The sequence below is a fragment of the Zalophus californianus genome, chromosome 3 (genome assembly GCF_009762305.2).
Source record: "Zalophus californianus isolate mZalCal1 chromosome 3, mZalCal1.pri.v2, whole genome shotgun sequence".
NCBI classification, from domain to species: domain Eukaryota; kingdom Metazoa; phylum Chordata; class Mammalia; order Carnivora; family Otariidae; genus Zalophus; species Zalophus californianus.
The window spans coordinates 102151035-102165352 of record NC_045597.1 but is presented as its reverse complement, the minus strand read 5'-3'; the positions used below and the strand labels follow the sequence as shown (position 1 = coordinate 102165352).

Here is a 14318-nt window from a genome sequence, read left to right as displayed (position 1 = left end):
TGTGCAAAGGCCAAGCTAGAGGAGAACTGAACCTGAAGGTTCAGTTGCCAAAGCAATGGAAACAAGGATTTAAAAATAATGTATTTTTTTAAAGATTTTATTTATTCGAGAGAGAGAGAGAGAGAGAGAGCACAAGCGGGGGGAGAGGCAGAGGGTAGAGGGAGAAGCAGACTCCCCGCTGAGCTGGGAGCCTAACGTGGGGCTTGATACCAGGACCTGGAGATCATGACGTGAGCTGAAGGCTGACACCTAACCATCTGAGCCACCCAGGCACCCCTAAAAAAAATATTTCAACCTCAGTTTTTTCCTTTTCTTTTTCATTCTGTTGCATGCTATATGGTGCACTTTCGGGATTTTACACAAGATCAGGAAAGGTTAAATCTAATGTTATTAGATATATATGTGTATATATATATAATAATACTTATATATACACACACATACTTAAACAATATTTCTAAAAGGCTACACAAGAAATTGGTAACTTTGTCATCTTCAGAGCAGCTAATATCTGGGACACCCTTGACGAATAGAGATTGGAGAGAGACTTCCACTTTTGTACCTCTTGAATCGTGTACATGTGGATATATCCCCTGTTCAAAAAATAAATAATATTAAAGCTAAACAAAATAAAGGCCATTTTATTATGTTGAACTTTTATAGTTATGGGGGAAATATTTTGAGACTTTGCTCTGGCTGGAAAAAGTATTATGATTTGATCTTCTGAACCCATGGTCCCTGTAGCTCTGTCTTTGGGGAGAGTGTGTGGGGTTTATTAAAGTTACAGTAAGTTAGCACTGGTCAGTTATACACATATACTAAAGGGTAGTATGAGATATAATAATATGGTTTAGTATATAAATGGTTGATTTCTTCCTAAAGGACAGATTGCATATAAATATCTAGAAGGTTATTATTTTCCCAGAGGAAATAGCCCACTTCTGAGACCAAAGCATGCATGGTAATTGACTAAGCAGATCTTGTGTTCAAGTACCAAGTCTTGATTTCTGCACTTACGATTCCAAACATCTTACATATGTTCATTTTACATGTGTTCACCTCACTGAATTATCAGTGTTACCAAAATATTCTTTTGCTGTTTTCTTTTTAGACATTATATATTTAAGAAATATGGGTGTTACTCATTAAAAAGGTAGGTTTTTTAATAGAAAGAAATTGGAGAAAAGCTTTTAGTTAAATACAAATTGTTCAGTTCTGTGAGTCTTAGATTAGAAATTTAGCTGGTGGGTAAAATGATTCTTAGAAAAGTATAATGCTGTTTAGGGTTTTCTCTTCTAGCTGTATGAAAATTTGAGTTAAAAATAGCAAACACTGAGCATGTGCATCCAAAGATATGGCTGCTACAAACACTGGAATATATATGTCTTGATACTGTAAGTGGAAGATTAATGTAAGGAGCCTCAAGGTTTTGGGAACAACTCAGTGAAATGAAAAGTTGATTTTTGATGTCTGTAGCCAAGCTGGATAAATTATAATTCAAGCAATTAACATGAATTTGGAACAAAGAGTATTACTTATTTTTTGTAACATTGGAAAACTGAACTGATTGTAAAATTCAGATAGAATTATATAGCTGTTGGCACATCAAACCAGGCTTGGTAAATACAATGGATATTCCTTTAAAGAAGGAAGTTTTCTTTTTAGCTGTAGGTTAAAGTCTCTCTAACTCACATTGTGTTTGCCATTTCCCAATGGGAAAAAAGGGTATTTTTATTTCTATGGATAACTGTGATTATGGGTATAGTCTTTTGATTACAAAGTAGAATTTAGCTTCATCAAATGTGGTATAAAATTTCTCTGAAGTAAGAAATTGTATTGGCCATATTTTCCCTTTTTAAATTCTGCTAGGACGGTTAGGTCTTCAGTCAGCTTCCTTGTTTTCTTTCGCAATATTAACTCCTTGCCTACCCTTTTTTTTTTTTTTTGGTCAGAAAGGGTCAAAACATTTTATTCTCTTAATTTTTTTTCTTTTTTAATAAAGTTAAACAGTAAAACAAAAATTCACAAGCTGCCTCCCTGTCCACCCCCCCGCCTCCCTCTCTTCCCCGCAGTCTTTGGCGCTGGCCCCCTTTCCTTTCCCCCCACTGACGCAGGTATCCAACTAAGAAAACGAAACTGCTCTAAGGTCTGGGAGACGAGATGAAGGGAGGAGGTGAACTGTGCCCATGTTCAAGATTACACTGAGCAAGTCTGCACTTTCTGGGTTCTGGATGGGTTCCTTTCATTAGCCAAATTGAAAAAAAGAAATTCCGTGGACCAGATGCTTCAAAGCTGAAGCCCCCAGGACCGCCAAAGAATGCCTTGAAGATATTGTTTGCGTCAGAATCGCCCATATTCATGCCCTCCTCATCCAGGTCCCGTCCACTGTTGTAGCAAGTCTTTTTCTTGGGATCAGAGAGGATGGTAAAAGCTTCTCCAACTTCCTTGAACTTTTTCTCCTCCTCCTTCTGAACTTCAGCACTGGCTCCACTGTGCCGAGGTTTCCAACATGTTCTGTAGCTACTGCTCTATTTTTAATCTTTTTTTTCTTTTGCTACCAAAGTTTCTTTTTAATTACTCTGTATCTGTTGACTCCCTTTTTTGCTGCCCACCATCTTCTTAACCACTTTTGCATAATGCTTACAAGTAAGCTCCTGGTAACTTTTATGATGGCCTTTTAGCCCTCATCCTTTGCAACATCTTTGTGATATTTGGATACTGTTAACCCATTTACTCTCTTGTGAATATATTTCCCCTGGGCTTCTTAGCCCTGATCCATGTTCTCTTTGAAAACTTCTCTTCCTTCTCTTTTTTTTCCTAAATGAGACTGTTTCCCAAGGGTCTAGCCATGAAAAATTCCTCTCCATCTTTTTATAATTTACACATGAGAACCCCATTCATTTCTGTTTCTTCTATGATCATCTCATGCATAGCTACTTTCTCATTTTTATTTATTATCTTGACTTGATTCCTTAGTTCCTAATTCACACTTCTACCTGCCTGCTAGATATTTCAGTCATAGGATCAGTAAGGTACTTATTGGGCTATTTTTACTATTCTATGTTTTTAAAAAAGTCTTCTCCCAGGCACCCGGGTGGCTCAGTTAGTTATGCGACTGCAGCTGATCCCAGGGTCATGGGATCAAGTCCCACATTATTGGGCTCCTTGCTCAACGGAGAGCCTGCTTCTCCTTCTCCTTCTGCCTGCCGCTCTGCCTACTTGTGTTCTCTCTATCAGATAAATAAAATCTTAAAAAAATAAAAATAAATAATGATGATGAACATTTTTTCAAGTGTCTGTTAGCCATTTGTATGTCTTCTTTGGAGAAGTGTCTGTTCGTGTCTTCTGCCCATTTTTCGACTTATTTGTTTTTTGGGTGTTGAGTTTGAGAAGTTCTTTATAGATCATGGATACCAGCCCTTTATCTGTAGTGTCATTTGCAAATATCTTCTCCTATTCTGTGTTCATCATCATTAGCCATCAGGGAAATGCAAATTAAAACCACCCTGAGATACCACCTTACACCAGTTAGAATGGCAAAAATTGACAAGGCAAGAAACAACAAATGTTGGAGAGGTTGTAGAGAAAGAGGTTACACTGTTGGTGGGAATGCAAGTTGGTACAGCCACTTTGGAAAACAGTGTGGAGGTACCTCAGAAAATTAAAAATAGAGCTACCCTATGACCCAGCCATTGCACTCCTGGGTATTTCCCCCAAAGACACAGATGTAGTGAAAAGAAGGGCCATATGCACCACAATGTCCATAGCAGCAATGTCCACAATAGCCAAACTGTGGAAAGAGCCGAGATGCCCTTCAACTGATGAATGGCTAAAGAAGATGTGGTCCATATATACGATGGAATATTACTCAGCCATCAGAAAGGATGAATACCCGACTTTTATATCAACATGGATGGAACTGGAGGAGATTATGCTAAGTGAAATAAGTCAAGCAGAGAAAGTCAGTTATCATATGGTTTCACTTATTTGTGGAACATAGGAATAGCATGGAGGACATTAGGAGAAGGAAGGGAAAAATGAAGGGGGGTGAAATTGGAGGGAGAGATGAACCATGAGAGGACTATGGGACTCTGAGAAACAAACAGGGTTTTAGAGGGGAGGGGGGAGGGGGGATTGGTTAGCCCGGGTGATGGGTATTAAGGAGGGCACATACTGCATGGAGCCCTGAGTGTTCTACGAAAACAATGAATCGTGGATCACCACATCGAACACTAACAATGTATGGTGACTAACATAACATAATAAAATAAGATTAAAAGAATAAAATAAAAATAAATAAATAAATAAATAAATAAGTCTTCTCTGGACCCTAGTTTTCCTGCCAACTACTACCATGCTTCTCTTCTTCCCTTTACAGGGTAATTCTTTGTGACGGTAATCTCTGTTTACTCTCTCCCCTTCCTCTCTTCCCATTGTCTCTTGAACCCACTCAAGGGAGGCTTTTGTCTCCTACCATTTTATCAGAGTTGCTCTTGTCAGAGTTATGAATGATCTCCTCCCAAAGCACATGGTCAATTCTCAGACCTCATTTTACTAGATGTTTTTAAGAGCATTTACTATAGTTGTTCATTCTCCCCTTCTCAAAAGAAATGTCTTTCTTTGGCTTCCAGGGCATCATACTTGTCTTGTATGTTTTTACATTACTGGACACTCCTTTTCAGTCCCTTTTGCTGGGTCCTTTTCCACTCTGTACCCCTACTTGTTGGAGTGCTACAGGGGTCAGCCATAGCTCCCTTCCCTTCTCCTACACTCTAACTCCCTTGGTGACTTCATTTAGTTTCCTCACTTTAAAAATTATGTTTGGTGTTCTGCTTTAGAATAGTTTTAGTACCCCCTCTCCTTTTCTGTAAGTGAAAAATTAGAGAGGTAATAAAAAAAAAATCTCTTTAATTTTTCACTTACAAATTTTCAGAATATGTCCCTTCTGCTTCTAGAGTCCTTATGTAGAACACACATCATCCATTAAATTCATGCATATGAAGCTTCATTGCTGACTAGATTTCCTTTTTATCTTCTCCTGTCTTGAATCTGTGTTAAGGTGTGTTTTTTGTTTGGTTATTTTCTTAAGTATTTTTTAACCTTCTCTGGTTTACTTGTGTTTTATAATTTTGGAGATATTGGTTGGCCTCAAATATCTTTTTGCCGTTGCTTACAAATAATGGGTATCTTGGCTAGAATAAAGATTCATGAGTTCTGCTTTCTGTTCAGGTAGTCCGGATCCTCGTTCATGGTTTTTTAGCTTTTAGTGTTGATCATGATAAGTCCAATGCCAGCTTTGGTTTTTCCATTTATGGATAGTTGTTCTTACAAGGTCTTTTTCTTATTCTATAGATTAATGATTTTACAAGGATGTGAGTAGATACTTGTCTTTTCTCTTCAATCAAACCTGAAACTTAGTTACACTTTCCCAATTAGATGTTTTTTCAGCCTGGAGAACTTTTTTTTATTATTATTTACTTAATTGTTCCCTCTTTTTCACATGGTATCTTTTCTCCTTCTGAACACCTATTTTTCACATATTAATTTTCTGGGTCTATCCTTCAATTAATTTTTCTTTTCTGTTATTATCATCATTTACTTAACTCTGTGCTCTGTGTTTTGAGATAATCCTTGCACTTCATCTTCCCATCTACTTAATTAGTTGTCAGTAATGATTTTTTTTTAAAGATTTTATTTATTTGACAGAGAGAGAGACAGCGTGAGAGGGAACACAAGCAGGGGGAGTGGGAGAGGGAGAAGCAGGCTTCCCACGGAGCAGGGAGCCCGATGTGGGGCTCGATTCCAGGACCCTGGGATCATGACCCGAGCCAAAGGCAGACACTTAACAACTGAGCCACCCAGGTGCCCCAATAATGATCTTTTTTTTAAATTCATATGCTTATTTTAGTTTGAAAATCATGGTTTTAAGCTTTAGTGTGTGTGTTGTATTAGAAATTATGTAAATGCTCTAACAATTTTAGTGCAGGTTTTTATCTCTTCTAGCACTTCCTAGTTCAGTAGGTACATGTTCTGATTATTCAGTCTTACTGTGTTCTTTCAATTGTTGGAGCCTCTCACGTGGTCAGTTGTTTTTCTATGATGACTCATTGAAAATCATGTCTGGTTGTTGAACTGTCCTTAACTGCAGGAATCCTGGAGTTCAAAATGGATATAGTGCCTGAAGTGTAAGGACAGTTAGCCCACTAGAGATAACTAAAGGAAGCCTAGTGCTCTCTAATCTACTTCAACTGTCCTCGTTCTAAAGTAGGGAAGACTCATCTGTTTCATGATAGGAAAATACAGCAAATTCCAAGAGATTGGAGGTGATCTTACAATGGGTGTCTTCAGATACCTGGAAGCCAAGTTATTCCAATGATGCTGCTTTTCAGTAAGTTACCCACCCATGGGACAATGTAACTGTACACCAGTTTGCTCTGATGTTACCTCAGTAGAGCCTTAAGACATATAATGGCGTGCAGGTCTCAGCAGCTGCTTAACTTTAGAAAGTTCAGGAACCTGGAGTTGGCATAGAGAGGGGGAAAGCCACAGTCAAGTTGTCATGTTTCAGAATACTTTGGATCCTCACCCATTCCAGTGCCATTTACGTTCTGATAAGTTTCAAATTTATTATACCTCTATTCCTTACCATTCCCTTGGTGCGCACATCCAGTTGCCTACTTAACAGTTCGACTTGGTAATCTAATGGATACAGAGGTTGCATGTCCCATGCTTGATTGTCATCACCAGACCTACTTTTCCTGAGTCTTTCTTATCTCAGTGAATGCCATCTCCACCATTTTTTAGGGTTAATTTCATTACCCATTATCTTAAGATTCATTCTTGACTTCTCTCTTTTATTTTTACATCCACATCCCAGTTGATCAACAAATCCTATTGGCTGTACTTTCAGAATGTACCTAAATTGATCACTTCTTACCCTCTACCTCTACCACTCATCTGCACCTCATTATTTCCTCCTGGTCTACTGCAGGTGCTTCCTTACTGTTCTACCTGCTTCTGCTCTTGCCCTTTACAGTTTATTCCCTATAAGCCAGAGTAATCTTTTTAAAAGGTAAAATGTTGCTTCCCTCCAAAGGATTCTAAGAAAAGCCAAACTCCATGCAGTCGCTTATGAGGCTCTCCATGCCATACGGCTCTTCCAGCTGCCTTCCAACCTTATTTTCCGTCATTTTCATGACTTAGTGCATGTTAGTCACGTTAGCGTCCTTGTTCCTTCTTAATTACATCATAACCCTCTTATCTCAGGGGCCTTGCCCTTGCTGATCACTTTAAGAATACTCTTCTTCCAGGGGCGCCTGCATGGCTCAGATGGTTCAGCATCTGCTTTCGGCTCAGGTCATAATCCTGGGGTCCTGGGATTGAGCCCCGCATCGAGCCCTGCATCGGGCTCCTGGCTCAGCAGGGAGCCTGCTTCTACCTCTCCCTCTGCCTCTCCCCCTGCTCATGCTCGCTCTCTCTCTCTCTGTATCTCTGTGTCTCAGATGAATAAACAATATCTTAAAAAAAAAAGAAAGATTACTCTTCTTCCAGATTTTCTCATGATTCTCTTCCTCATTAAATTTGTGTCTTGCTCACATGAACAGACATTTCTCCAAAGAAGACATACAAATGGCCAGCAGACACATGAAAAAAATCCTCAACATCACTTGGCATCAAGGAAATAGAAATCAAAACCACAATAAGATACTGCTTCACACCGGTCAGAATAGCTAAAATGAACAACTCAGGAGACAATAGATGTTGGCGAGGTTGCGGAGAAAGAGGAATCTTCTTACCCTCTTGGTGGAAATGCAAACTGGTGCAGCCACTCTGAAAAACAGTATGGAGCATCCTCCAAAAGTTAAAAATAGAACTACCCTATGACCCAGCAATTGCACTACTAGGTATTTTTCCAAGGGATACAGACATAGTGATCCGAAGGGGCACCTGCACCCCAGTGTTTATAGGAGCAATGTCCACAATAGCCAAAGTATGGAAAGAGCCCAGATGTCTATTGACAGATGAATGGATGAAGAAGATGTGGTATATATATTACTCAGCCATCAAAAAGAATGAAATCTTGCCATTTGCAACAACATGGATGGAATTAGAGGGTATTATGCTATTGAAATAAGTCAGTCAGAGAGGGACAAATACCATATACTTTCACTCATATGTGGAATTTAAGAAACAAAACATATGAGAATAGGGGAAAGGAAGGAAACATAAAGATAAAAACAGGGAGGAAAACTGTAGGAGACTCTTAACTCTAGGTAACAAACAGGATTGCTGGAGGAGAGGTGGGTAGGGGTATGGGATAGTTGGGTGATGGGCATTAAGGAGGGCGCTTGATGTAATGAGCACTGGGTGTTCTATGCAACTGATGAATCACTAAATTCTACCTCTGAAACTAATAGTACAGTATATGTTAACTAAACTGCATTTAAATAAAAATTTTTTTTTAATTGTGTCTTGCTCAAATCTATTCATACTGCCTTATCATAGAGACTGTTCCCTACCATTCTATAGAACAGATCCTTTTCTATGTTGCCTATACCACCTTACCCTGTTTGAGTTTTTTTTATTAGCACCTTTCACCACTTAAGCCACATGTTTGCTTATTGTCTTCCTCCCGTAACTTTCCTCTATGAAGAAAGAACTCTGTAATTCACTGCTATGTATCCCTAGCACTTAGAACAGTGCTAGGTACATAGTAGATACTTAATATGCACTTCAAGTGACATCTTTACCAAATTTGAATTGCATTTTAAAATGAAAAATTATGTATGCCTGTGGACCTTTCTGGGAATAAATCATGTTTTTAAATTATTTTTTAGTTTTCTATTTGTTAGACTTGTTTGCAGAACATGTAATACACTTTTTTACTTTTGAATATGTTTTCAATTTCAGTTCAAGTATCTGTATTTTATTTTTCTCTAAAAATACTCATTATGTAACCTGACTTTTTTTTCTAAGATTGAAATTCCATTTTACCTGTAACTTATCCTTTGATAGTGTATTTATTACCAAATTCTTAATTTGTGTTTTATTTTATTTTTTAATAATTTTTTATTGTTATGTTAATCACCGTACATTACATCATTAGTTTTTGATGTGTTCCATGATTCATTGTTTGTGCATAACACCCAGTGCTCCACGCAGAATGTGCCCTCTTTAATACCCATCACCAGGCTAACCCATCCCCCCACCCTTGTGTTTTATTTTAAAAGAAATTTATAAAACTGTGTAATGTTAAGACCATTGGGAATAAAGGAAGAAGAGAATGGAAATAAGTACTTTATTCCTTTCTAATTATAATATTCTAGTGTTTTCTAGGTTGTCTGGAAGTCCCCTCAGTAACAAGATTGGCTTTTCCCCATATGATGTACTCAGTGTTTCTAAGGGACCCCTCGTGATCCTAACCACACCTGCTATTCTTTCTTTTTTCTCTTTGTTTTCTCAGTTTATGACCCCTATCTTCAATTTTCAGTGGACAGAATTTACTTCTATAGGTGAATAAGAAAGAATAGAGAAGAGAAGAGAAAATTTAGCCAAATAGTAGTAGAAACCAAAATTCAGCTTGAAAATAGGCTTAGCATATATAATGTAGCTATGAAATTTTAGGTATAACATGCTAATATGTGGCTAAGATATATTTTCTTATACTTTAATACAGCATTCTTCTCACCTCTAGAGAAGGCCAATTTTAAGATTTATTGGTAAGGAGGGCATTCATTGGTACAATCACTTGCCATTTTGCCCTCATTTTTGAAGGGTTATTGTAAGCATTGCCATGGGTGGATGTGGGGACCATTTCTGAAGCTCTAACCCTCCTGCATACCCATATGCCATTGGCCGCTGGAGAGTCTTACAAAATCAGCTCTGGCCCATGTTCTCAAGCACACTTGTAAACACGTCTCTCTGGATTAGTACTTTAATGTATGTAAACTGTTTTCTGGCAAGCTACTTAATCAAAACTTTTAAAATGGGTGACTTTGATCATTAAAATATTAACTTGGTTTTATTTTTATTTTTTTCCAGGTGTATGGTAGCTGATGAAGTAAGTGTTTCGTGATTTTTACATCTTTTATAAAATTCCACAACCAATTTTTAGTGTCTACTATTTACCATGTATTCTTTGTCTTTCCAAATGACTCTCTGTCTATATATAGAGAGAGGAGGAGAGGGGACAGATAAAGAGAATGAGACTGAGAATGAATGTGTTGTGTGTGTGTTTTTGCTTGCGCATATACACACACATGCATGCAAGGTGTGTACTTGAAACATATTATTATTAACATTCGTGATCCAAAATTTTATGTTCTTGGCAGAGAAAGCATGAATGTGCTTAAATTCAGCCTCAAATGAAACTGACTCTTCTTTTTGTCATAATACTGCTTACTTAAAAGTTGAATTTTTAAGAATTTACTCTAGAAGTTATTGTTGTTTCCTATGAGTGTGAAACATAATATTAAAGTGTTATTTTATTATCACTAAACAATTTGATACATTTAAGTACTGTGTACTTATATATAATATTCATGTTTTCTCACTAAAATGGAAGTTCTTGTTATATAAATTATGATACGCTTGACATACATTCTCAGTAATGTGAATCAATAAAGTTCTAATTTTTATTCAGTTTGAGAAATGTGTTGCTGTTTTTATGATGCCTTTAAAAGTAACAGCAAAACGTTTAAAAAAAATGAAGAAAACATACTGAATTTAAAAAAAAATAAAAGTGGAACCAAAGAGATTCTCCCAATTGACTGTCTTAGCTTTAGTTACATATAGACTCACCAATGGCTGATCTCTACAGTCTCTTCTTTAGGAAAAAAAAATGAATTAGAGTGTAACATGAACATGAATGCTGTGCAGAAAGTTTGATACAAGGTTTCTTGGTTTATGCTGATTTATAATTACTGAAGTTTTTAGTTTGAACTCTTTATTCTATAGGCATTTGTTTAGATTAGATGTTAGGAGTTAGAAACATAGTCATTGCCTATGAAGAATTTCAACAATGTAATTGAAGGGACAGGACATAGATATTTGCAGCAATTTCTGTTCTGGAACAGGATGAATTCCAAAAGCCTCTTCATAAATTAATAAGTTTGTGAGCCCAAAATGACTGAAAGAGGCTCACATTTTTAGTCCCTGAGTGTTTTCACCAAACAGAAATGTAAACTCATCCTTCAAAACCTCAAAACTAGGCATAACGATTGTATATAATATGTATAAAATATATGTGTGATACATATATAGATGCATGTGTGTGTTCATATCAGTTTTTTATGGCAGTCCATTTAAAGATTTTATTTATTCGAGAGAGAGAGACAGAGAGAGAGAGTGTGTAAGTGAGCAGGGGGAGGGGCGGTGGGGGAGGGAGAGAGAAAGGGAGAGAGAATCTGAAGGAACATGGGGCTCGATCCCACAACCCTGAGATCACCACCTGAGCCAAAACCAAGAGTCCAACGCTCAACCAACTGAGCCATCCAGGCATCTCTATATCAGTTTTTAAACAGATCAATTTTATGTCCATAGAGATTATACTGTATCAGGTAACAACCATCTTGATAATCTCTCCACAGGTGATAGAGAGGGAAAATCTTAGCAGCTGTGTTATGTCATTGCTACCTTGTTCTTTACTTTAATGTCATGGAGACATCATAGAGACATTTGAATGGGCCTTAAATCTATGGAAGTGTTCATGGATTAAAATATACACTTGATTGGCCCCTTAAGCCTTCCTGACTTTTCTTCAACCAACTGCTTCTCCTCAGTTAGCATTAGACTAAGAATTGTGGGGAGTTCATGATGAGCCTTTAGCCAGTAAGAGTTTTTCATTATACCAACTGCTTTCCCTCATCTCTTTACTATTTACAGTTTCATAGCATTTGTCACATATTGAGTGATTTCAACACCATTTGTACAATATTCTTATTTCTTAATTTAATAATTTAAAAGAACTATTTAATACTTCCTCAGCACTTTAAAAAAAAAAACTCCACTTTGTGTCCATCATAATTACTTGTCTCTTTTCACCCACATTTTAAAGACTTCCTCTTTTGCACCTCTTCGACTTTACAGAGTTATTATGTTAAATCCTATCAATGATGTTAATTATGAAAAAAGAATCCTCAACAGTGTGATGCACAAGTGTAAGATCATAGCTCACAACCTCTAATAGCCTCTGTTAGCAGTAGGGTTGAAATGCCATTTTTATGGAATCTTGCTAAACTCATGTGGATGAAAGTTAGTAAATTAAAAGTGATAAAGTAGAAAGAACTTGTATGTATGTAAATTATGTGAACTCTGGTTTTGACCTTCATTTGATTTTTTAATACTGTTCTTTTCTTGCTCTTATCACAAAGTGGTAGTCAAGTCAGAGAAGGAAATGTGGTTTATAATTTGGAGGTCAACCACCTTTTTCTGATTTTTAAATTAAAAAGTATGTTTTGGTATGATGAGTATTTGACTTATCAAATAGCTAAAAGCCTCTAAGGAGGGCAATTTTGCATCTCTGTTATCAAACCTCCTTTTTTTTTTTTTTTTTTTTTAAACATTTTATTTATTTCTTTGACAGAGACAAAGCGAGAGAAGGAACACAAGCAGGGGGAGTGGGAGAGGAAGAAGCAGGCTTCCCGCTTCAAACCTCCTTTTTTTTAAATGCTTGAATACCCACTTGGAGTGTTGTGTGATTTAGCTGTCTACTGTGATCTTTCCTCCCTAGTTTTAGAAACAAATGACTTCCTTCAACTGACATTACTCCCCCTTCTAGTATTTTTCCACTATTATCTTTTTCTAATGTATTCATTCCTTGTGAACTTATATAATCTTATCTACTGTATATAAGGTAATAATTAACTTTAAATTGCAATGAAAACTAAATTTTAGAGAACAACAAAGCTGCAATGTTTAATAAAATTAACTTTACAAACTGTTTTAAACACTTCCTATTCTCCCCTCCCCATCTTGGTTTAATGCAATTAAATATTGTTTCAAGAACTGTGTAATGAATATGCAGAAACTCTTGTCAATTTGTGTTCCATAAATAATGGAATTCAGACCACAGTCCACAGTGAGGCTGTTGCACTGTTACCTTGTTTTTTAATAATTACTTATAAACCACTTTGTCCTTGTTCTTCAGTTGAAAATTATTAAAAGTCTTTCTTCATTAAAAAGTTGTAAATGCAGGGGCACCTGGTGGCTCAAGTCCGTTAAGCGTCCAGCTCTTTTTTTTTTTTTAAAGATTTTATTTGTTTATTTGACAAAGAGATAGAGCCAGAGAACACAAGTAGAGGGAATGACAGAGGGAGAGGGAGAAGCAGACTCCCCACTGAGCAGGGAGCCTGATGCGGGGTTCAGTCCCAGGACCCTGGGATCATGACCTGAGCCGAAGGTAGATGCTTAACCATCTGAGCCACCCAGGCACCCCAAGCGTCCAACTCTTAATCTTAGCCTGGGTCTTGATGTCCAGGTTGTGAGTTCAAGCCCTTCATTGGGCTCCACACTGGGCATGGAGCCTACTTAAAAAGAAAAATTGTAAATGTGAAGAATAGTTTCACATTAACACAAACCAGGTAATTTAATAGGGTATACATGCAGAAAAATATTAGTCTACACATTTCCTACCTTATTTGTCAAGTATTTAAAAACTATTGTTCTTGGGGCACCTGGGTGGCTCAGTTGGTTAGGCGTTTGCCTTCAGCTCAGATCCGCATTGGGCTTCCTGCTTAGTGGGGAGCCTGCTTCTCCCTCTGCCCCTCCCCCTGCTCGTGCTTTCTCTCCATCAAATAATTAAACAAAATCTTTAAAAAAAATTGTTCTTTGTAGAAATATAGTATTAGAAAATTTTACAATGTTCATTTTTACCTAAGAAGATGGGATTCGTATCCTGGATTTACATAATGGCCTAATATGGTGTCATAATGGACAAAAGTTTCAGTACATGGATTCTGTCTTTACTTGTCTACAGTATCTATTATCAAAGCCAGAAAATTCCTACTTTCATCTTATGTAACATTTTTTTGTTAGTACTCTTAGTTCCCCATCCCTAGCGCGCGCTCACACACACACACACACACACACACACACACTTTTTTTAAAGTTTCCTCCTTCCTGTTACTTGAGAAAACATTTGTGGGGGCAGGGGGTATACCAAATAAAGTGTTGCTTCCTTCCTTTTTCAAAAGAAAAGGAAACCATTTGTTAAGGCTGACCTACTTGGTTTCCCTTTGTGGCTATTTTGGGACACATTAATAGATAAATATTTGGAACAAAGGCCCTATAGTCATCATTATCAGTGCTTTTCTTTTGGT

At 37.2% G+C, this 14318-nt stretch overlaps 1 protein-coding gene across 7 annotated transcripts in view; it reads left to right on the top strand.

Annotated features, from left to right (window-relative positions):
- ZRANB3 (zinc finger RANBP2-type containing 3) overlaps window positions 1-14318 on the top strand; it is a 295604-nt gene that overhangs the window by 96710 nt on the left and 184576 nt on the right. For 6 of the 7 annotated variants that reach the window (XM_027590261.1, XM_027590262.1, XM_027590263.1 and 3 more), the window contains one exon: window positions 10042-10060. The exons of the other annotated variant lie outside the window; for it this stretch is intronic. In XM_027590261.1, the coding sequence (XP_027446062.1) occupies window positions 10042-10060 (19 nt within the window). The remainder of the gene's footprint in view (window positions 1-10041; window positions 10061-14318) is intronic. 7 annotated transcript variants of the gene reach the window in all.